The sequence below is a fragment of the Gopherus flavomarginatus genome, chromosome 12, assembly GCF_025201925.1.
Source record: "Gopherus flavomarginatus isolate rGopFla2 chromosome 12, rGopFla2.mat.asm, whole genome shotgun sequence".
Classification (NCBI taxonomy): Eukaryota; Metazoa; Chordata; order Testudines; family Testudinidae; genus Gopherus; species Gopherus flavomarginatus.
The window spans coordinates 7839606-7863739 of NC_066628.1; the positions used below are offsets into that span (position 1 = coordinate 7839606).

Sequence of the window (24134 nt, forward strand, 5' to 3'; positions counted from 1 at the left end):
CCTTTTATGTACTGTACTTTGAATAAAGGATTTTATGGCTTTTACAATACGTTTTATTATTGCAGGAAGTGGTAAATATTGTACCCCAAGGTAGAAAGGAGCACAGCAAAGACACCAAACATTACTGTTGGTTCTCAGCATCAAATTGCTCCCTTAAGGCATCCCTAATCCTTGAAGCCCTTTCCTGGGCCTCTCTAGCAGCCCTGCTCTCTGGCTGTGCAAATTCATCCTCTAGGCGTCGAACCTCGGAGGTCCATTCCTCACTGAATCTTTCACCCTTCCCTTCACAAATATTATGGAGGGTACAGTACGCGGATATAATAGCGGAGATGCTGCTTTCCCCCAAATCTAGCTTCCCATAAAGACACCTCCAGCGGCCTTTCAAACAGCCAAAAGCACACTCCATAGTCATTCTGCACCGGCTCAGCCTGTAGTTGAACCGGTCCTTGCTCCTGTCAAGCTTCCCTGTATACGGTTTCATGAGCCAAGGCATTAAGGGGTAAGCGGGGTCTCCAAGGATCACAGTGGGCATTTCGACGTCCTCTACTGTGATCTTGCGGTCTGGGAAAAAAGTCCCGGCCCTCAGCTTCCTGAACAGGGCACTGTTCCGAAAGATGCGTGCATCATGCACCTTTCCAGGCCATCTGAGTAAATGTCAGTGAAACACCCACGGTGATCCACAAGCGCTTGCAGAACCACGGAGAAATACCCCTTGCGATTAACGTACTCTGATGCCAGGTGGGGTGGTGACAGAATAGGAATATGCGCCCCATCTATTGCCCCTCCACAGTTAGGGAAACCCATTTGTGCAAAGCCATCCACAATGTCCTGCATGTTCCCCAGAGTCACAGTTCTTCTTAGCAGGGTGCGATTAATGGCCCTGCAAACTTGCATCAGCACCATTCCAACGGTGGATTTTCCCACTCCAAACTGGTTCGCCACTGATCGGTAGCTGTCTGGAGTTGCCAGCTTCCAGATTGCAATAGCCACCCGCTTCTCCACTGGCAGGGCAGCTCTCAATCTCGTGTCCCTGCGCCGCAGGGTAGGGGCGAACTCAGCACACAGTCCCATGAAAGCGGCTTTTCTCATCCGAAAGTTCTGCAGCCACTGCTCGTCATCCCAGGCTTGCAGGACGATGTGATCCCACCACTCAGTGCTGGTTTCCCGAGCCCAAAGGCGCCGTTCCACGGTGCTAAGCACGTCTGTTACTGCCACAAGCAATTGAGTGTCTTGAGCGTCAGGCGTTTCAATATCATCATCTGACTCCTCACTGTCACTTTGCAGCAGAAGGAATAGCTCCACTGCCATGCGTGATGTGCTGGCAACATTCATCAGCAAGGTCCTCAGCAGCTCAGGCTCCATTTGTAACAGAAATCTCAGAAATCGCGCTGCAGACTCACAATGCCGCCAAACTGCTCAGAATGTGTAGCAAAGCACCATGGGGCATTAGAACAGGAAGCGGAAAGACCCGCACACTTCCTTCCCCTTCCCACAAGCCACAGCGCCAAAATGGGACGAGGTGCTCTGTGGGATAGCTGACCACAATGCACCACTCCCAACAGTGCTGCACGTGCTGCAAATGTGGCCATACTGCAGCGCTGGTAGCTGTCAGTGTGGCCACACTGCAGCGCTGGCCCTACACAGCTGTATGAACACAGCTGTAACTACCAGCGCTGCAAAACTGTAAGTGTAGCCATGGCCTAAGTTTCAATTTCTTGAGTTCACACTATGCCCCGCCTGCAGCAGCAATGGGGTGTTTCCCTTCCTGGAACTGACTGATGATCTTTGTTCAATTGGAAGGGGCCTACCTGTAAAATTACAGCGCTGAAGGTTGTGGTGAAAAATTTACCGCTAGCTCTCTGGTCTGGCAATCAGCCCCGTGCTGGTGGGGAGGGTCACTGGGGCTTCACATGGACGTAAGATCTCCCTGTGAGGATGAGCCTGCAGGAGCAGGGTGTGTGTGTCTAAGGGCTGGTCCACACTAGGGGGGGGGGAATCGATCTTAGATACGCAACTTCAGCTACGTGAATAACGTAGCTGAAGTCGAATATCTAAGATCGGATTACTCACCCGTCCTCACCGCGCGGGATCGATGTTCGCGGCTCTCCGTGTCAATTCCGGAACTCTGTTGGGGTTGATGGAGTTCCAGAATCGATATAAGGGCGCTCGGGGATCGATATATCACGTCTAGATTAAATGCGATATATCGATCCCCGAGCAATCGATTTTAACCCACTGATATGGCGGGTAGTCTTGACGTAGCCTAAGGAGCGATAGTCAGACTCGGTGGAATTCTCTTTTTTTATACTATATAAGTTTGACAGATAATGCTCATTTTAAGCAATTTTTATATTTATTGATTTAAACTTTCACAGTTGCACAAAAATCTGGGTTTCAGCATTTCATTCCAATTGTTACCAATTTAAATGTTTGCAGCTGTGGGAAATTATGGGGGGATCAGACAATATTTTGGTCAGACAATAACTATTTAATGACACTGGACAGTGAGATTCAAAAAGTTGAAGCTTTAGAAGTGTTAAAATTGTCTGTGGGCAGCTAAATCTCCTCCCTCCCCCAGGGCAATAACCCAATACCTCCCTCCTCCACCCACACGGACCGAGGCTGAAAGTCCATCTGATGGCAGCTCAGGGGCCTGTGGAATGTGCTGGGATCTCAGCCTGGGCCCTAATGGGGCAAGTGCCCTTGTAACACAACCACTCCCAGCAAGGCCTGCACTGATTTTCTCCCTGTTTGTCAGTCCCAGCAGAGAGGCCAGGGACTCAGTGCTGTACTGAGGCCAAGCTCCTCCACACCAGGTAAGTGCTGGGGCCCAATGGCCAAAGGCAGCGGGTGTGAGAGGAGCTGGCACCAGGGGTCCTGCACTGCACAGGGTGTGGGACAAACAGAGAGCTCTAGGGGTGCTGGGTGCGCTGGCTAAGAGAGCAGCCGTCACACCAGTTTTTTGCCTTGCGGCTCCTGCTTCTGTTTCCTTGAATAGTCTCCCCAGCTCTCCGGGACTCCTGGCTCTCTGCAGATGGCAGCGGGTGTGAGGGGAGCTGGCGCTGGGGCTCCTGCGCTGTACAGGGGATGGGCTAACCAGAGATCTCCTGTCCCCAAGGCTCTCAGGCCACTTGTCCAGCCTGGCTGCAGTGGGGGATCTGGGGACAGACAGAGGGGGCCTGGGAGAGTCTGGGGGGGCAGCCACCTGGGAGCAGACATGGAAATTCAGCGGTGGTGAGAAAGGCAAAGGGACAGGTTCTCAGGGCTGTGTCCTTTAGATATTTACAGCTCATGTCAGTGAAGATGCTGATTGGGTGCTCACTGGGGGTTGAACAATCAAAATTATAATTCAAAGTACAATGGATCTTAGTAATTGGTGTCAAACAATGACTGAGAATCTGTCACCAGCCACTTCCCCAGAGATGCCGATAACCTGAGTGTTAATAAACTTCTTTCACCAGCATAAACCCCAAAGCACAAGAAGATCCCACGACCTGGTCTGGTGCCTCTTGAAAGCAGAGGAAAGATTCCCAGTCACATAATAGGCTTTTGGATCAATCCCTGAGTGACTTGGTCAGTCACCCTGAATGCCATTCACTGCACCCCCAAAACTGGGTTCTCTGCATATGAAGTGCAGGGGGGTTGGGGAGGTGAAATCCATCCTAATTCTGGAGCCGGGACATAGGGCCCCAGCACAGCACAGCCTGTGCACCCTAAAGTCAACCCCTCCCCCAGCCTGTGCAGGGGGTGCCACAGAGAGGGGCTGGCACTGGGAAGAAGCTGGCACCGCGGGCAGGGGCTGTTCCTCATGGGGAGGAGCTGATCAGCTGCCCTGCCTGAAGCACAACCACTGCCTGTAACACCCCACACGTGCCCAAGGCTTGCAGTGGCCTCCTGCCCCCAAACTGTGCCCATGTTAAAAAATGGGCTGGCCTCAGTGGCCTTACCACCCTGGCCCCTGGTCTTCCCTGTTCCAGTGTGCCTGGATCTCCTCACTGCTGAATGGGCTAGTTTTAGGGCTTTGTGTCCTGGCCACTGTCGCTTTGGTTGGTAACTTTAGCTACAATCCCATGGAGATGTTTGCACTGGAATTTTCTCATAATTTAAAGACAATCTTCTCCTAAAATCTCACCCTGTCTGAATGGTCCTAGGGATTTCCCCCTTTTCTCTCCAGTTCAGACAGCAGAGTGTCTGGAAGAGGAAAGAAGAGAGGTGAGATTTAAGGCTTTCATATTAGAACAGCATCCCCAGTCTGAACTCCTAGAGCTGTGTTTTAATTATGCCAGAGAAATAGACAGAGACACACTCGGGTATTTAATATAAAAAGGTCTGAAACCATCTCTTTTGTCTATCACTCAGGCATCTCCTAGCAATGGAACCAACATCCATGAAGCCTCACAAGCATCCCAGGACAGACAATCTGTAAGTGAGATTTACTTTTCCTTCATCATCCCCTCCCAAACCTCAGGTTCCAATTGGTTTGTCTCATTCACTTGCTGCCTTTCGTCATAACCTAGACCCAGATCATGCAAAGACTTTGGCATAAAAATAACTTTATCCACTTGGGTCCCTTTGACAGTAACGGGATGTTCAGAGCGCCCTGGAGCTCTGGCTGCAGCCCCCCTACAGCACTGAGATTCCTCTTCCAGGAGACACTGGAGCTGCTTCTCCTCCAGCAGCTAGTCCAATCCGTCCTCTTGCTGCTGCAGCCTCACTGCTATTGGTAGTGTGCTCGCTCCAGCAGTGTCACCATGTTTACATGCACCCCATCTGGGAATCACACCTCCCAGGTGCTGTGTAGAGGTGCCCTCATCCGAACTAGGACATTCTCAATGTAAGTAGGGTCTGAATGAGCTCTCTCCTGACACCTACTGATGAGCTGGGGAAACGGACTTCAGGAGCTGCCCTTGTTTGCATGGGCACACCCACCCTGCCTCCGTTTTCAGCATGATGGGGCTGCTTTGCCCAAACGATCCCTTTTGGCTAGTATTGGATCACAAGTCAGTTTGCTATAAGGGACACAGGTACTAAAGTAGGGGTAGGCAACCTATGGTACATGTGCCAAAGGTGGCATGCAAGCTGATTTTCAGTGGCACTCACACTGCCAGGGTCCTGGCCACTGGCCCAGTGGGCTCTACATTTGAATTTAATTTTAAAAGAAGCTTCTTAAACTTTTTAAAAACCTTATTTACTTTACATACAACAATAGTTTAGTTATATATTATAAACTTATAGAAATAGACCTTCTAAAAAATGTTAAAATGTGTTACTGGCATGCAAAACCTTAAGTTAGAGTGAATAAATGAAGACTCGGCACAGCACTTCTGAAAGGTTGCTGACCCCTGTACTAAAGTGTTGCTATCCTTGTTGTGTGAATCAAGGGTAACAGAACTGTGCTTGACGTACCCTGATTGAGGGGCTCACCCTCAACTAAACTGCCTTTGCTGGGCAGGAGATGTTGGTGCCAAAGACTAGTGGAGGTGTGAGAGGGTGGTGAGATATTTGTACTAGATGGTATAAGCCCTGGATGCTATCCAATCCTTTCTGTGTCCACTGTGTAATAATACAGCTGGTTAAGATTCAGTGGGGAGTTTTGTTACATACCAACAGATCTGCAATTACTGATTGTCAGGTCTAAGCATTAGATCTTTGTTGGGAAAGTTTCTCTGATACCATAGACTGCCCTGTCTGTGCTACCAGTGATGCTCCCCTACTAGCAGCTGAAATCATTGAGCCCTGTGCTAAGTGGTGTGACTTGAAGATGTCCCAGAGAGTGTGGGGTGGCGAGCCAATAACTGGCTGAGCAGCTGGTGCGGTAGTAAGTAGAGCTGTGAGAGTCTGGCAAGGTGCCTGAGCAAATGTCTGGACAGTGGAACAAGTAAGATGCAGTCCCTGGCCCCCGCCAAGGTGAGAGGTGAACTCTGCAGATGCACCTCTACATTCTGGGTCTTCACTGTGAGTGCTGCAGAGGAGGGTGGTTGTTTTGCTCATGGTTTTATGTATTTTAATCCAGCTTGCAGCATTTCCCCAAATGAATGCTGTGTGATTTCCCTCCTTTCATTCAAAGTTTCTTTTCTACACTCAGACTCCGTGCTTGCGAGAGGGGAAGTATTGCCTCTAGAGGTGATGTGTAATTTTCTCAGGTGACTGATAGAGCTGGAGCTGGTTTTGCTGTATTGTTGAAAAGGAACCGCTAGATCACTGGTTCCCAAACTGGGATTCGTGAACCCCTGGGGGTTTGTGAAATGTTACAGGAGGTTCTCGGGGGAAAAATTCCCTGATGGTGAACAGAGCTGTCCCTAGGACCCCTGGGCAGCCTGGGTCAGCAGCCCAGATCTCCTGGACTTCCAAGAGCTAAGCAGGTCAAAGCCAGCATCTCTATCACACTGAGGAGATTTAACTTCAAGACTCCTTATAAGAAATGGAAAGGGAGGTGGATATTTTTTGCTGTTTTTAAAATTAAATAGGCAGCTAGGATTGTTTTAAAACTTATTATGAAGAACAAGTTTAAATTTTGTGGTAATGCGCATTGTTTGCCTGGACTGCTCAAGACCTGAATGCTTGTGTAGGAGGAACTCTGTGAGTTGGCCAGGGGTGAAAGTAATTTACTGGGCTTACCGGTACTGCTGGAGTCCTGAGGGGGCGTGGCCTCAACTGGAAGAGGTGGTGCCTCTCAAGATTTAAAGGCCCTGGGGCACCAGCTGTGGCTGGGAGCCTCAGGGCCTTTAAATCAACCGGGGGCTCCCAGCAGCAGAGGTGGCTGGGAGCCCCCGGGGCTCAGGAGAAAATTAAAGAGCCTGGGGCTCCGGCTGCTGCGGTGCTCCGGACCCTTTAAATCCTCACTGCAGCTCTGGCTGCCGGAGCCGCGGGCGGGGAGTTTAAAGGGCTCTGGGCTGCCCACAGCCGCGGCTCCTGAGCCCTTTAAATTCGGCCCCAGCCCGGCCACCGGAGCCGCAGACGGAGGGTTTAAAGGGCTCTGGGCTGACCGCAGCTGCGGCACCCAAGAGCCCTTTAAATCTGGCCCCAGCCCAGACGCAGGAGCCACGGGCGGAGGGTTTAAAGGGCTCTGGGCTGCCACAGCCATGGCACACAGCTGTGGAGGGGAGCCCAGAGCCTTTACATCCTCACAGCGGAAGCCAGTGTGGTCCGGCACAGCATACTGGCTCTTGCCGGTACTCCATACCAGCCTGTACCGGCTTACTTTCACCTCTGGAGTTGGCTTCTTAAATACCTTCCTGCTGTTTCACATCTGATGCTCCTTAATGAAACCTAGGAGCCTTGTCTTATAACAGGCTTATTCAAAGTGACACAAGCAACAAAAGTGTGAGCTTTGAAGTGTGCTGCCGTTTTCATAATGTAATAAAAATACCGTCATGATAAATGATAATTAATAATAAATAGTGTGTAATAAGCATGTCCTAAAAACAAATTTTATGTTTCCAAGATCACTGCTTTTATAACTTTTACTCAGGTCAAGGGGAATATCCCTGGAAATATTCACTTTTAGGAGGGGGTTCACAGGACTTGACATTTTAGTGAAAAGGGTTCACGGGTTGTTAAAGTTTGGGAACCACTGCCCTAGATATTGAACCCAGGCCTGGTTGCTGCCAGCTCCCCCAAGCAGAAGGGTTATATTAATACACAGTGAGGCCACACACAGACACACACAGACTTGCACTGAAACAACAATAGGTGGGAACTAAACCTCCCTGAGATATTTCAGTGAGAATGTGTGTGCAGAGGAGCCTTGGCGTGGCTGTGTCTTGCTCAACATCTAACCATCCGCCTGGGACCAGCCGGGCTACAGGGGCTCCCTGGGTAAGGTCAGAGGCAGCTGGTGTGTGTTAGTGACAAGGCATGAAAATGGCAACAACTCATTAATCTGGAGCAAACCTTGAGCTCAAAGGTGATTTTATGATAAATCTTCTATGATTTATGTCATCGCAATCTAAAGGTCGCAGCCGAGCCCATTTAAAACATGAGCTAAGAGCTAGAAAGAAGATTTTAGGTTTTAATTTTGTAAAACTCCAAACACAAAAGGGAAAGTAACAATCCAACCCATTCCCCACCCCAATACTCCACCCTGTTCCAGCTGCCCCAGTCTCTTCCTCTCATTTTGTCTCCTTGGGCCAATACCCAATAGCCAGGGATCCATGTTTTGGTTTTGTCTGACTCTGGGCAGAGGAGTATCAGACCAGAGAAATGGGACAATGGGGACTGCTCAGCACACAAAGCTGGACATGCTCAAGTCCACAGTTAGCAGCAATTGCTCCCCTGCACAGGCTCTTTGCTGCTGGAGCTCCCCGCACATGTTTCCCACCAATGCATTTGCCTCCACAGGTCTAGATTTTGACTGTGGTTGTCCCATTGCTCCTTTGACCTGAGCAGTTTGCCAGTGTTTGGGACCTTGTTAGGTTCTTCCATTGGCAGGAGAAATTGATTATAGGAGTCAGGTATTTCTTTGGTGCAATCTGTATTAGTTACAGACAATGTCCACACATTCCTGTGTGCTGAACACGGTACAAACAAACAGCAGCCGGCAGTTTCTTTACTCAGAACTCCACGTCTGTCTTTCCGGGGAAACCTGGACCTGAAGCAAGCTCTGTCTCTCAGTTTCCTGCTGGGATCACACTCAGGACTGGTTCTCTTGGCTTTCTGCCTCATGCACCCCAAGCTGCCAGGCAATCCCTCAGCCCCTGTGTTTTCAGCCAGCTCCAGAGAAACCCCTCTTAGGCCTGCTCTACACTTCATGCTTAGATCAACCCGGGGATGTTATGCAGGGCTGTGAAACTTTGTGTGCTCTGAGTGCCACAGCTAGATCGACCTAATCCCCAGTCCAGACAATGGAATTCTGTCGGTGACCTTGCTACAGCCTCTCAGAAAGGGGGATAAACTAGAGCGATGGAAAAAACACTTCCGGATGCATCTACACTATGGCACTTCAGCGACACAGCTGTAGCTCTGCTGTAGTAGCAATATTCTTCCTGAGACCTGGTCTTCACCTAAAACTTAGGTCAGTCTAGCTACATCGCTTAGAGCTGTGAAAACTTTCACACCCTGTGTGATGTAGTTAGGTTGATCTAACCCCTGATGTAGATGCAGATAGGTTAAGGGAAGAATTCTTTGTTGCCCTAACTACTGCCTCTCCTGGAGGTGGATTTACTGCATGGATGGTAAAACCTCTTTTATCGACGTAGGAAGCGTCTACACTAGTCACTTGTTCACACTGGATATTGGAATGAATGCACATTCTCCAGTCCCTGGGTCTCCTTCTCCCAGGCTCCCGGCTGGTGCGGAGCTTCCAGCTTCTTCCCAAAATGCCAAATCCCAATTAACTAATACTGTGTCCCTGCCCTGCCTCCAAATCCCTGTTCCCAGCCCCACATTAATACTGCCCCCCAACCCCACATCACTTCTACCTCCAGACCCTCCACCAGTTGTGACCTCACAGCCCCCACGGCCCCTTTTCTCCTTCCATACCCGGTGCTGCAGGGAGGGAGGGGGAGGAGTTTCCAAGAGTCATAGAGCTAAGGGGCCAGAGGTTGGGTAGACAGGAGTCCTCCAGGCCATAGGGGCTGGGATTACTTGGCTAGAGAAACCCATTTTTCCATTCCCAGATGGCTGTTTCCCCCCCATGTCTCAGTGAAACTGTCTGACCCAGGATCCCCAGAGTCCTCCTGGATCATAGAGGACAGTAGCAAAGAGGCTGCACAATCCCTGGGCAGTGATGCTATTGGCTTCTCTACCATGCAGAAGCCTCCAGGGTCACAGTGATGGCATGACAGAAAGTCCTCAGGGAGAGGTCACAGAGACAAGGGTGTGTGAGGCTACAGAGAGGCTGATCTCCAGGCTCCCAGTGAGATATTCCCCCTCACGCCCGGCGTGTCTCAGGGACACAGGCTGAGCCGGGATCCCATCCCCACCCAGAGCCAGGGTCGGATTCTCTCCCCAGGGATGGAGCCCGGCGGGAAAGTGAAGATTGGGGCCTCGTCACCAGCATCGATAAATGTCACCTGCCCCCGGTCACAGTCCAGACAAACCCGGATCCTGCTGGGGACCCGGCTCAGGGGCAGGGGGGTCACAGGGGATGTGAGAGCCTGGACCTGACCCCACCACCGCCACACAGCCCAGATCCCCCCCTCAGGGCTGTGGCTGATCCCTCCCTTCCTCGCCACAGACTCTTTGGCCACCCCCACAGACCAGCCTCCCCCATCTCCCACCTCCACCTCCCAGCAATGTCTCCCCGAGGTGAATCCCTCACAGCCCAGCACACAGGGATCACAGTTAAATCTTTCAAGGTTGTTGGGCCGTCGCTGCCCTGTGTCTCCCCATCTCACACTTTTCCGATCCTCAGACAAGATGAGGATGGCATGAGCCGTGTCTGGATCCAGAGTCACGTCCACTGGGGGAGAGAGAATCAGAGCATTAGGGGCAGAGCTCAGCCCTGGGGGAGACTGGGACCATTTATCACACTCCTCAGCAGCCCCGTCCTGGCTGGGACAGGCCTGGATCCCAGGAAGCTGCCTCTGTCCTGGGCACCAGAGACTGAGCAGGGACATCACTGCAGCTCATCAGAATACGTCTACACTGCCCGCAGGATTGGCAGGCAGTAATCGATCTATCGGGGATCAATTTATCTTGTCTAATCTAGACGTGATAAATTGATCCCCGCGCTCTCTCCCCCCCAATTCCGGTTCTCCCCCGCCGCGAGAGGCGGAAGCGGAGTCGATGGGGGAGCAGCAATATCTTAGGCTGACCCCACCCCACCCGTTAGCATAGACCAGGGCCTAGTGTGTTCCTCATTTGCTTCCAGAAGCTTCAGCTCCCAGCTCCCTCTGGTGGGGCTGCTCCATTCCCAGCACAGACACAGCCAGGAAGGCGTCAGAAGCTTTTATTGAGGAGCGAGCAGAGGAGGCCGGTACCAGCTTTATACCCCAGAGGGAAGCTCCCTCCCCTAAGGCAGCCTCCACTCCCAGGCTGGGGAACAGAGAGGAAGGTGCAGCATTGGGGAAGAGCTGCATAAAACCACAGAGTAGGAGGTGGCATTGGGTGGGGGAGCCCCATCCCCTGTCCAGAGAGAAGGGAGGAGCTGGCAGCATCAGAGGGAGAGCATCTCCCCAATCCAGGAAGCAGTGAGCAGCTCCAATGGGAGAGCCCAGCCCTGCCCAAAGGAAAGGCAGGATGTTGGAGAACAGCGATGGGGAGACCTCTCCACTAGGGTAAAGCAGAGGGATGTGTCAGCCCTCAGGGCAGAGAGCTTGGTAGAGTTGGGAGTGGGGCACAAGGCCCACTACGAGTGGGCCTGCACACTCTGTGGCCCTACCCCATTACTCCTCTTCCCACCAAGCCCCTAACCCCTGGCCAGGCTGGGAGCCTTTTCTGCTGGGGAGAGCCCTTGACCCTCCACCTGCCCTGGGTGGGTTTCTGGGGGGCCTGAGAGCAGTCCCCGTCCCATGTCCCTACTCCCCGGAGTGCACAATCCAGGGTAGGTGGAGGGTGCAGGGCTCCCCAGTGAGGCTCGGGCTCCCTGGGTGGGAGCCTGGCTCTGGTTTCTGGCCTAGCCAGGGGCCAGGGCCTCGGGGGAAGTGGAGCAGGGGTGGTGCCTCAGAGAGGGGCCAGCACTGGTAAGCAGCTGCAATCTCATTCTGTCACAAGAACATAAGAATGGCCGTACTGGGTCAGACCAAAGGTCCATCTAGCCCTGTATCCTGTCTACCGACAGTGGCCAATGCCAGGTGCCTGAGAGGGAGTGAAGCTAACAGGCAATGATCAAGTGATCTCTCTTCTGCCATCCATCTCCATCCTCTGTCAAACAGACACTAGGGACACCATTCCTTACCCATCCTGGCTAACAGCCATTTATGGACTTAACCACCATGAATTTATCCAGTTCTCTTTTAGACGCTGTTATAGTCCAGCCTTCACAACCTCCTCAGGTAAGGAGTTCCACAGGTTAACTGTGCGCTGTGTGAAGAAGAACTTCCTTTTATTTGTTTTAAACTTGCTGCCCATTAATTTCATTTGGTGACCCCTAGTTCTTGTAATATGGGAATAAGTAAATAATTATTCCTTATCCACTTTCTCCACATCACTCATGATTTTATATACCTCTATCATATCCTGCCTTAGTCTCCTCTTTTCCAAGCTGAAGAGTCCTAGCCTTTTTAATCTTTCCTCATATTGGACTCTCTCCAAACTCCTAATAATTTTAGTTGCCCTTTTCTAAACCTTTTCTAGTGCCAGTGTATCATTTTGGAGGTGAGGAGACAACATCTGTACACAGTATTCGAGATGTGGGCGTACCATGGATTTATATATGGGCAATAATATATTCTCGATTTTATTCTCTATCCCCTTTTTAATGATTCCTAACATGCTGTTTGCTTTTTTGACCACCGCTGCACACTGCGCAGACATCTTCAGAGAACTATCCATGATGACGCCAAGATCTTTTTCCTGACTCGTTGTAGCTAAATTAGCTCCCATCATATTGTATGTATAGTTAAGGTTATTTTTTCCAATGTGCATTACTTTACATTTATCCACATAAAATTTCATTTGCCATTTTGTTGCCCAATCACTTAGTTTTGTGAGATCTTTTTGAAGTTCTTCACAATCTGCTTTGGTCTTAACTATCTTGAGCAGTTTAGTATCATCTGCAAACTTTGCCACCTCACTGTTTGTCCCTTTCTCCAGATCATTTATGAATAAATTGAATAGGATTGGTCCGAGGACTGACCGTTGGGGAACACCACTAGTTACCCTTCTCCATTCTGAGAATTTATCATTAATTCCTACCCTTTATTCCCTGTCTTTTCACCAGTTCTCAATCCATGAAAGGACCTTCCCTTTTATCCCATGACAGCTTAATTTACGTAAGAGCCTTTGGTGAGGGACCTTGTCAAAGACTTTCTGGAAATCTAAGTACGCTATGTCCACTGATTCCCCCTTGTCCACATGTTTGTTGACCCCTTCAAAGAAGTCTAATAGATTAGTAAGACACGATTTCCCTTTACAGAAACCATGTTGACTATTGCTCAACAGTTTCTGTGTGTCTGACAATTTTATTCCTAACTATTGTTTCGACTAATTTGCCCGGTACCGACATTAGACTTACCGGTCTGTAATTGCTGGGATCACCTCTAGAGCCCTTTTTAAATATTGGCGTTACATTAGCTAACTTCCAGTCATTGGGTACCGAAGCCGGTTTAAAGGACAGGTTACAAACCTTAGTTAATAGTTCTGCAACTTCACATTTGAGTTCTTTCAGAACTCTTAGGTGAATGCCATGTGGTCCCGGTGACTTGTTAATGTTGAGTTTATCAATCAATTCCAAAACCTCCTCTAGTGACACTTCAATCCGTGACAGTTCCTCAGATTTGTCACCTACAAAAGCCAGCTCAGGTTTGGGGAATCTCCCTAACATCCTCAGCCGTGAAGACTGACGTAAAGAATCCATTTAGTTTCTTCGCAATGACTATATCGTCTTTAAGCGCTCCTTTTGTATCTCGATCATCAAGGGGCCCACTGGTTGTTTAGCAGGCTTCCTGCTTCTGATGTACTTAAAAAACATTTTGTTATTACCTTTGGAGTTTTTGGCTAGCTGTTCTTCAAACTCCTCTTTGGCTTTTCTTATTACACTCTTGCACTTAATTTGACAGTGTTTATGCTCCTTTCTATTTGCCTCACTAGGATTTGACTTCCACTTTTTAAAGGAAGTTCTTTTATCTCTCACTGCTTCTTTTACATGGTTGTTAAGCCACGGTGGCTCTTTTTTAGTTCTTTTACTATGTTTCTTAATTTGGGGTATACATTGAAGTTGGGCCTCTATTATGGTGTCTTTAAAAAGGGCCCATGCAACTTGCAGGGATTTCACTTTAGTCACTGTACCTTTTAACTTTTGTTTAACTAACCCCCTCATTTTTGCATAGTTCTTCCTTTTGAAATTAATGCCACAGTGTTGGGCTGTTGAGGTGTTCTTCCCCCCACAGGGATGTTGAATGCTATTGTATTATGGTCACTATTTCCAAGCGGTCCTGCTATAGTTACCTCTTGGACCAGCTCCTGCGCTCCACTCAGGATTAAATCTAGAGTTGCCTCTTCCCTTGTGAGTTCCCGTACCAGCTGCTCCATGAAGCAGTCATTTAAAGTATCTAGAAGTTTTATCTCTGCATTTCGTCCTGAAGTGAAATGTTTCCAGTCAATATGGGGATAATTGAAATCCCCCACTATTATTGGGTTCTTAATTTTGATAGCCTCTCTAATTTGCCTTAGCATTTCATCATCACTATTACTGTCCTGGTCAGGTGGTCGATAATAGATCCCTAAAGTTATATTTTTATTAGAGCATGAAATTTCTATCCATAAAGATTCTATGGAACATGTGGATTCGCTTAAGATTTTTACTTCATTTGAATCAACATTTTCTTTATCATATCGTGCCACTCCCCCACCTGCACGACCTGTTCCGTCCTTCTGATATATTTTGTACCCCGGAATGATTGCATTCCATTGATTGCTCTCAGTCCATCAGGTTTCTGTGAAGCCTATTATATCAATATCCTCCTTTATCACAGGGAACTCTAGTTTATAAAGCCCTGGCCTGTGTGAGTGCCCTGCCCACTGATTAAGGCTCAGCCAATTACCAGAGGCTTCTAGCTTTCAAACCTTCCTTTGAAGCTCACAGCCTCCAACTGCCAGCTACAGCACAGAGTCCTTCAAACAACCAAACAAACAAACAGACTGACAAACACAAGCTCAGTGCACAGCAAGTAACCCCCAAGCACAAACAAACACACACTACAGACAGTCACTTACCCCACAGATGCTGTATTTGCTCCTCCTTCACCTGGAGAACTCCCTTGCGAAACTCGCTGTTAGCAGCCCCTGTTCGTCTGTGTGCTCTGAGTGGTTCCCCTCTTTTTCTCTCCAGTGCAGATGGCAGAGTGTCTGGAGGGGGAAAGGATAAAACAGGTGAGATTTCAGGCTTCATATTTGTAAGCAGAGTCAGGATAAGCTCTACACTGACATCTGGTGGAAAGAATTTCAGAGAGTGTATTTGCATAGGCACGCCTACCCTATCCCAGACTGCTGAGCTGTGGGGCTGCTTGGTGACAAATTGCTCACCCTCAGTTGGGTGGTACTTGCTAGACAAGGGACATGGGTTCCAAAACCCAGAGAATTGAGAGAGGTTGTGGACAGGTATCTGTGCCTGGTGGTGCAGGTGCCTTGTGGAGCTAGAAGCACCAGTTGCACCCCCTCCTCTCTCCACTGTGGAATGTCAGAGTTGATTTTTTTATTCCCTTAAGAATTTAAATACAGGTTGCTGAGCTGAAATCACTTTGGGCTAATAGTGCACTAGCACTGGGGCTCCCCTACTAAGAGCTGGACTCACTAAGAGCTGAAAATCACTAAAAAGCTAAAATCACTGAGCTGAGAGCACTGAGTACTGTGCTAACTAGTGGGGAGCCCAAAGCTATACTGTGGAACAGAGCTGCTAGCGGAGTGGAGCAGTTGTGGGGACGGCTGGAGCGGATCACGGGACAGCTGGTGGCAGCGGAGCGGCTGGCAGAGCGGAGTAACTGTGAGACGGGTGGAGCGGCCCACAGAGCGAGCAGAGCCGAGCAGTTTGCAGGGACAACTGGAGCAGCTCACAGGACAGCTGGCGGAGCAGAGCAGTTTCTGAGGACGGCTGGAGGAGCAGAGTGGAGCGGCTGGTAAAGCGGAGCAGTTCGTGGAGAAGGTGGGAGCAGAACCCATGGAGAGGCAGGGCAGTTGGCCCCGGACCACGTAAGGTGCCCCTTTCTACCAGGCTAGTGGGGGAGACCTCTGCAGATAGACTCTCGAACTTTGGGGCTGCACTGACCCAGGACAGAGACTTTTGGGACTGTGGGTGATTTTGGGGTTGCTGGACTCAAGAGCCCAGGAAAGAGGACACAGCCCAATTTCCTGGGGTGGGTCTTTGCTCACGGTTTGGTCTATGAACTCCAGTTGAGGTGTTTTTCCCAATTTAGTGTTTGTTGTTTATCTCATGTATTAAATCTTTTCTGCTACACCGAGACTCTGTGCTTGCGAGAGGGGAAGCATTGCCTCTTTGAGGCGCCTAGGGGTGTGTGTAAGATTTTCCCTGGTCACTGGGTGGGGGCTCGAGCTGGTTTGGCATTGGGTTATTGAAACGGAACCCCTGGATACTGAACCCGGCCCTTGTTGCTGCCAACTCAGAGGGGCAGAAGGGTTACATATTTATAACAGCATCACCACTCTGATCTCCTAGAACTGTGTTCTCATGATGACACAGAAACAGACAGAGACACACTCAGGTATTTAATGTGTAAAGCTCTGACACCTCTTTCCTCTCTCATTCAGGCATCTCCCAGCAATGGACCCAATATCCTTGTGAACTCCCAACTTGTCAAAAGACATGAAATTGTGTAAAAGATCCTTGGGTCCTGATTGTGTCATCTCAGCTCTGCTTAGGCTTCATCAGAGGAAGTTTGAGTCAGAAGACTGATGTCCCAGTTATGCTGGTACGCCCTGAACGTGATATTAGATATTGGACTATGAACTATTTCTGAAAGAACTCTTTACAGCTAGAAAGCTTTTTTTGTTTTTTAGTAGAGTTTAGTTTAGTTAATAAGAAGTGGCTGTAGCGTGTATTTGGGTAAGATCTGAAACATTCGTTAACCTGGCAGTTAATGTGTCCGATCCTTTGGGAGTGGTAAAACCTTTTTCTTTTATATGATGAAATAAAATTTTCAGAAATCGTCGTATTTGACATAAGGGGATTGTTGCCTTAAGTGGCCTTATATTAAGTGATTGTTCATAAGTTGCCATATAGGACAAAGAGATGTTTTGACAGCACAATGTGCTTAAAGACACCAGACACCCACAATGTGCTGCCAAGGAGCAGTTAGCAAAGTCCAAAACATCCCATGTGAAGAAAAGGGTCAAAGTGACCCATGCACATCAGTGTGAAATGACTGGTAATGAACGAATCAGAAATAAGAATAACTTGAAAATAGCTTGGACAGCAAAAGTCCTGCCAATTAGAAGATACTTACAATGCATAACACACAAAGGTGATTGGAAAAGAACTAATAAATATATAATCTGGATGCGTATAATACGTCAGACATTGTAAGGAGCATCATAGGAGAAATGCATCATGACCCGCCTATGCCCCAGGAGAAGGTAACTAGGCAGTATTTTTTTCAGTATGTCTGTCATTTCTTACTTTAACAGTAGTTGTAATAGCAGGACATGCTTTTGGAACAAATAAGGGGTTGAATTAATCAGTCTGATTTTCTTGGACCCTATGTGTGTGGCATTCTCATCCAACCATTAAATAGAAGCATAATCTAATTATGAACCAATTGACCAGCGCCATTCTCAGTCTCAGACACTGATCCCAGTTTCCCCTCCTAGATCCCTTCTAGGTACCTTTGAAATTCCTCAGAGCCTCCAGTAGCTCAATAGTTTTCTGGGAGAAACCACTGACTGGCTCTTCCAGTTCAGGAGAAATCACCTCTGGCTGCTCAAACTTCCTCTTCTCACACCTGGACAGAAACAATTTCACACCATTATAGTTCATTTAGTGACTTATTATCACTGCTTACTAGGGAGTCGCTGCTCTAATGGGCCTGGAGTTAGAATTCCTCTGCTTCTCCCAGCTGTAGAAATCTGTCTTCTAGGAACTAGACTAAGGCAGCAACTCCCACCTCCCCAACTCATTCCACACAGGACTCTTGAAAACTACTGCCCTGAGCTGAATGGTAACCAGGCCCCAGCAGTGACAGGCCCATATTCCATCTCCACTATCCTGAGGAGGCCAGTCCCCCAGGGGGGTGACATCTCTGGGAAATACTTGAGGTCCATCCTTCCCACTGAATGGAGAATTCCAGAGTTTTCTGTGCAAGGGTGAGACCCTCAGGATGAAGTTGATCAGAGAGATTTGTATTTAGAATGTGACCTTCCCCACACATTTTGCTGTAAAGCCCTGGGAGATGCTCTACAGAAAGCTCTTTCCCAGTATTGTGAAGTGTGAGGGGGAGTGAGAGGGAGCCACGTACCTTCTCAAGGTGCTTCTCACATCCTAGAAGGGAGGAAGAAGGGGAGAGAGAAAGAGGAAAGAATCTCAGTTCCATTTGACTCACATAGGGGTCCCAGGGAAGGGAATTTTTCAAATATGGGGAATAGATGCCCTGCCCTAACCCCAGGGCCATGGATTCCCTGAGCTAATGGGGCTTTTCCATCTCTAATATCTCTGTCTGTAACTCTGCAAAGAACAATAGTCACTCACATGTCAGCAATGCACATGCCGAGTTACACTCAGATCTCTGACCGCTGGCTCCAGTGCTTATGATTCAGGAGCCTTCCCTTCCCTGTGTGGGGATCTGGGATATTTCTAACAACTGGTGCCAGCTTCCAATTGTCCCTGGGGGTGCTGAACCCCAGGCCCTGTCCCCACTCCACCCCTTCCCCCAATGCCAAAGCCCCGCCCTCCCTCTTCCTGCCCCCACTCTGCCCCACCCAGCCCCTTTCTGACCCCTCTCTTGTATGCACCCTATCCCCACTCTTTCCTCTCCCAGTGCCTCCTGCACACCATGGAACAGCTGATGAGGCAGGTGGGTAGCGCTGGGAGGAAGGGGGAGGAGTTGATCGGTGGGCAGGAGGCACTGGGGGCAGAGGGGAGGAGCTGGCTGCCAATGGGTGCTAAGCGGCCACTAATTTTTTTCCATGGCTGCTCTAGCCCTTAAGCACCCATGGAATCGGAACCTCTGTTTCTCCCTGTCTCACCTGCAGGAACTCACTCGCTGGCTTCTGACACTTCTCCTTCAGCTCACTGATCAGCTCACTGAGATGGGAAATCTGCTCGGAGAGTTTACTGACATTTTCATTCTGGATCCTCACAATCTCCTCGTCCAGCTTCTCCAGCTGGGCCAGCAGGAATCGCTCTTGTTCCTCCAGGAACTGCCGCAGTTCGTGAAATTCGGACACAATCTTCTGCCTCTCGGTTTGTGTTTGTTTCTGTATGAAAATATGGAAAGGGCTGGTCAGGGATATGAATGGCACCTGGGGTCCTTTCATGGAGAGCTGAGCGTGAAGGAGGGAGAACTTCATTGAAACTCCTAAGATTTCTGACATTTGACTCTACCCTGGGGAGAGGACTTTCTCACAACTTCCTCTTCAGCTGCTATCTCTCTGAAAGGGAGGTTTCCATGTCTGTCATGGTCAGCATATGTTATTCATGGTCTCTGGGAATTCAGACCCAGAGCAGCAGGAGGCAGGACTCAGCGCTACACTGACAGAAACACCAGGGGAGAAAAAAATGAAACGACCAGACCCAGTGGACAGCACTTCACGGGTTACAATCAGTTCACTTGGGGGGGATTTCTGGGCAAGCCACAAGAGCTAGATATTAACTCATCAACCGAAATGGAAGCTTAGGGCTTGTCAACACGTGAATCTAACCCAGGAATCCATGGTCATGGAGAAACACACACAGGTCCATGTTCACCAAGGCACACAGGAGTCTGCCTCCAAACAGACCTCCCACTGCCAGTCCCTGCTGGTTCAAAACAATAGGCACCTACCAGATACACCTGGCTTTTCCCCTCTACAGTCACTTTCAATCCCAGCAGCTTTCCTTTCTCATCCCTCAGAGTCTTCAGTTGGGCCTGGATTCTTTCCTGAAGAAACAGAAAGGATTTGGGAGCTTTTATTTGAATGGTGGAGAGGGGTGTGGAGCTTTTTGTTTTTCCATCCAAAACCCAAGATGACTGGTGGTCCTAATTGCTTTGTGACATCAGGGGCACCAAGGAGATGAAACCTTATCAGTGCAGACTGGGAGTGTGTCATATTCCGACTTATTACCAAATCAGGTTCAGTCTTTTCAGTAATTAGAGAGAGATCTCAATTATAACCAAGCTTTATTGGTATTTGTGAATTGACAAGTCATACAGCACATAACAGGACCCTGGAGTCACATGAGGGTGAATCAATAGGTCTTTTTTTAAAGAAGGTTTAATGAACCAAGTGATACAAATCCCAGAAGCCACCAGGGTTTCAATATGGGCTGGGATTTCAGCCGTGAAGCCCTGGGGACTGCACTGGTTGGATGGAGCTGGTCTAAGCACCAGGGCAAACCACATGAGATGTCAGGAGGCCATTTGTCTGGTTGGAAGCTGCACAGTCCCCAGTTTTGTGGAGCATTATCCCTGTCCGGTAGGGACCCAGCACTGGACATGGGTTTGTCCAGTGAAAAAGGAGGAGGAGGAGACTGAGGATGCAGGAGGATACCAGGGAGGGCGGGAGCAGGGCTGGGGGTGGCACCTCCATGCAGAAAGATGCAGGTGGAAGCGAGCTGAAGAAGGCGGGAGAGTGCCCACGCAGGCTGACTGATTCAGGTGTGAGAGGGCCCATGCAGGCAGGCGTGGGGATGTTCTGTGTTCTGGGGATGCCTCAGTGGCCACTCTAATTAGACAGACAGATTTGTATAAAGAACGGTTGGGGTTTGCCCCAGTGCTGCCCTAAATCCTTTCAGTGGCAATGCCTCCTGGGCGGGTACCCACTGTCCCATTCCCTAGTAAAGATCCCGGAAGCAGTGTATTCTGGGATATTACAAAATCTGCCTGGTGGGACTAATGGAACCACTCTGGCTGGTCCTTGCCCACGTACACAACAGAACAGGTCAGACTGGCACCGGTCAGCCCCAGCCTGGGGTTAGTTTTCCTACAATCCAGCAAAATCCCAGTGGTACTTGGCATGGATCTGCGTGGTCTGGAGCCCTTCTGTGTGCGAGCTCAAAGTGCCGGGAGTCTACACAGTGTTTAGTCCCGTGATCTGCTCTAGTGCAGACCGGCAGCATCTGAGATTAACCCCTCATGGAGCAATACAGGAGTTCAGAATCCCGGTGGGAAACCTTGTCTCCATGCTGAGCCTGGGAGTCTTTCCTTCCTACTGTTTGCACTTCATCACTGCTCAGTGCTGCTGAGGGGACCTACTGAATGACCTTGGACAAGTCACTTCTCCTCTTTGTGCCTCAGTTTCTCGTCCCACCATTTGTCTCTCTTGTCCAGTTAGACCAGGTGTGGGCAAACTTTTTGGCCCACGGGCCACATAGGGGTTGGAAAACTGTATGGAGTGCCAGATAGGGAAGGCTGTGCCTCCCCAAACAGCCTGGCCCTGGTCCCTCTTTGCTCCCGCCCACTTCCTGCACCCTGACTTCCCCCCTCAGAATCCCCAACCCATCCAACTCCCCCACATTTCTTGTCTCCTGAGTGCCTCCTCCCAGGACCCCCTATCCCTAACCATCCTCCCGAGGACCCCGCATCCAACCCCCCTGCTCCCTGTCCCCTGACTGCCCCGCCCCATATCCACACTCCTGCCCCCTGACAGGCCCCTCAGGACTCCCACGCCCCATCCAATTGCCCCCTGTTCCCAGTTCTCTGACTGGCCTCTGCCCCTTATCTAACCCCTCAGCTCCCTTACCACACCACTCAGAGCAGCACGTCTGGCAGCCTTGCAGCCCACTTGGAGCCAGACACGCTGCCGCGCAGCCCTGCAGGACTGCGCAGCCTTGCTGCCTAGAGCACTGCCTGTGCAGCGGCATGGCTCCGGGGGGCAGGGGGAACAAGGGGCGGGGAGGTGCTAGCCTCCCCAGCTGGGAGCTCAGGGTCTGGGCAGGGTGGTCCCGTACGCCGGATGTGGCCCACGGGCCGTAGTTTGCCCACCCCTGAGTTAGACTGTAAATGGCTCAGGGTAGGGATTGCCCCTCACTGGCTTTTGCGCAGGGCCCCCTGCAATCGAGGTCAGATCTCCTCTGGGGGCTGAAGGGGCTGCTGGGATGCCAATAACAATAATAAATACTGTGATACAATCAGTAATAACAGACACAGCTTGTAACTCTCCCTTCTCCGGTCTGAAGGCAGCACTCCCATAGACTGGCTTGCAGCTCTTGTGAATCAAACCTCACTGGGCATTTAATAACTTCCGGTCTGCAGAGAGTTCTCTTATTTCACTGGTGGGAGCTGGGTTTGAAAAGGATTCAGCTGCTCAGAGAAAACTTTCCCACATCAGACAATTTTTAAATCTTTCTGTTGCCTTTCTTGCCAGGCTGGAGTATCATTAATTTGTACAGCCTCTTTCATGCAATGAAGGCTACACACAGCTGAATGACACAGATACACCTGTCTCAGGAAATGTGTGATGCCAAAGTTATTACCCATAAGACTGGACAGCAACTCTGTACCTTGTACTCCTGGGCGGCTTCCTGTATGGGAACCACCGTGTGAGCGCGATGAGCCCGGGACTCTCTGCAGATCACACAGATGGGGCTTTGATCCTCTTCACAAAACAGTTTCAGAGTCTCCTGGTGTTCCTCACACACCCCGTCCCCTCCTGTTCCCTTTGCTGCCTGTAAACTCAGTCGCTTGGCAATTTCTACTATGTTTGCCAGCTGCCTGTTGGGCCTGAGGTTTCTCTGTTGCACAGTTTCACTGCACTGAGGGCAGGACATGTCTGTATCGGATCCCTCCCAGCACTGGCTGATGCAGGCTCGGCAGAAATTGTGCCCACACTCCAGAGAGACAGGTTCTGTGAAATACTCCAGACAGACGGGACATGTCGCTTCCTTCTGGAGACTTTCCATGGGGTTCTCAGCAGCCATGGTTCCCTCTGGGCTGAGTAACAGGGTTAGTTTCAATTTCCTGAGTTCACACTATGCCCCTCCTGCAGCAGCAAAGGGGTGTTTCCCTTCCTGGAACTGACTTCTGCTGTTTGTTCAGTTGGAAGGGGCCTGTAGAATTGCAGCCCTGGAGGTTGTGTTGAAAAATTTACCACTAGGGCTCTGGTCTGGCAATCAGTCCCTGTGATGGTGGGGAGGGTCACTGGGGCTTCACATGGACATCAGCTCTCCCTGTGAGGATGAGCCTGCAGGAGCAGGGTCTGTGTGTCTAAGGAGCGATAGTCTTGGTGGAATTCTTTTTTTTTCTTTTTATACTATATAAGTTTGACAGATAATGCTCATTTTAAGCAATTTTTATATTTATTGTAAACTTTCACAGTTGCACAAAAATCTGGGTTTCAGCATTTCATTCCAATTGTTACCAATTTAAATGTTTGCAGCTGTGGGAAATTATGGGGGGATCAGACAATATTTTGGTCAGACAATAACTATTTAATGACACTGGACAGTGAGATTCAAAAAGTTGAAGCTTTAGAACTGTTAAAATTGTCTGTGAGCAGGTAAATCTCCCCCCAGCAGCTCCCCCAGGGCAATAACCCAATTCCTCCCCCCCCCACCACACGGACTGAGGCTGAAAGTCCATCTGATGGCAGCTCAGGGGCCTGTGGAATGTGCTGGGATCTCAGCCTGGGCCCTAGTGGGGCAGGTGCCCTTGTAACACAACCACTTCCAGCAAGGCCTGCACTGATTTTCTCCCTGTTTGTCAGTCCCAGGAGGTGGCCAGGGACTCAGTGCTGTACTGAGACCAATCTCCTCCCCACCAGGTGAGTGCTGGGGCCCAATGGCCGAGGGCAGCGGGCGTGAGGGGAGCTGGCACTAGGGGTCCTGCACTGCACAGGGTGTGGGACAAACAGAGAGCTCTAGGGGTCCCTGGTTCAGTGCTGGGTGCGCTGGCCAAGAGAGCAGCCGTCACACCTGTTCTGAGCCTGGCGGCTCCTGCTTCTGTTTCCCTGCACAGTCTCCCCAGCTCTCGGGGACTCCTGGCTCTCTGCAGATGGCAGCAGATGTGAGGGGAGCTAGCGCTGGGGCTCCTGCGCTGTACAGGGGATGAGCTAACCAGAGATCTCCTGTCTCCAAGGCTCTCGGGCCACTTGTCCAGCCTGGCTGCAGGAGGGGATCTGGGGACAGACAGAAGGGACCTGGGAAAGTCTGGGGGGCAGCCACCTGGGAGCAGACATGGAAATCCAGCGGTGGTGAGAAATGCAAAGGGACAGGTTCTCAGGGCTGTGTCCTTTAGATATTTACAGCTCATGTCAGTGAAGATGCTGATTGGGTGGTCACTGGGGGTTGAACAATCAAAATTATAATTCAAAGTACAATGGATCTTAGTAACTGGTGTCAAAAAATGACTGAGAAACCTTCACCAGCCACTTCCCCAGAGATGTCGATA

General features: G+C 49.9%; 1 protein-coding gene across 2 annotated transcripts; it reads right to left on the minus strand.

The window, feature by feature from the left end:
• Positions 1-8625: 8625 nt before the first annotated feature.
• On the minus strand, positions 8626-22701 carry LOC127033292 (zinc finger protein RFP-like). Of its 2 annotated transcripts, none has more exons than XM_050921245.1 (7): positions 22250-22701; positions 19593-19688; positions 18889-19026; positions 18069-18091; positions 17440-17555; positions 14818-14949; positions 8626-10402 (listed from the first exon to the last, which is right to left on the minus strand). In XM_050921245.1, exons 1-7 carry the CDS (start codon positions 22664-22666, stop codon positions 9888-9890), a joined length of 1437 nt encoding a protein of 478 aa, XP_050777202.1. In that variant the 5' UTR covers positions 22667-22701; the 3' UTR covers positions 8626-9887. The 2 variants fall into 2 exon arrangements, with proteins under 2 accessions (XP_050777202.1, XP_050777201.1); XM_050921244.1 differs by having other exon boundaries at positions 18796-19026.
• Positions 22702-24134: the final 1433 nt, after the last annotated feature.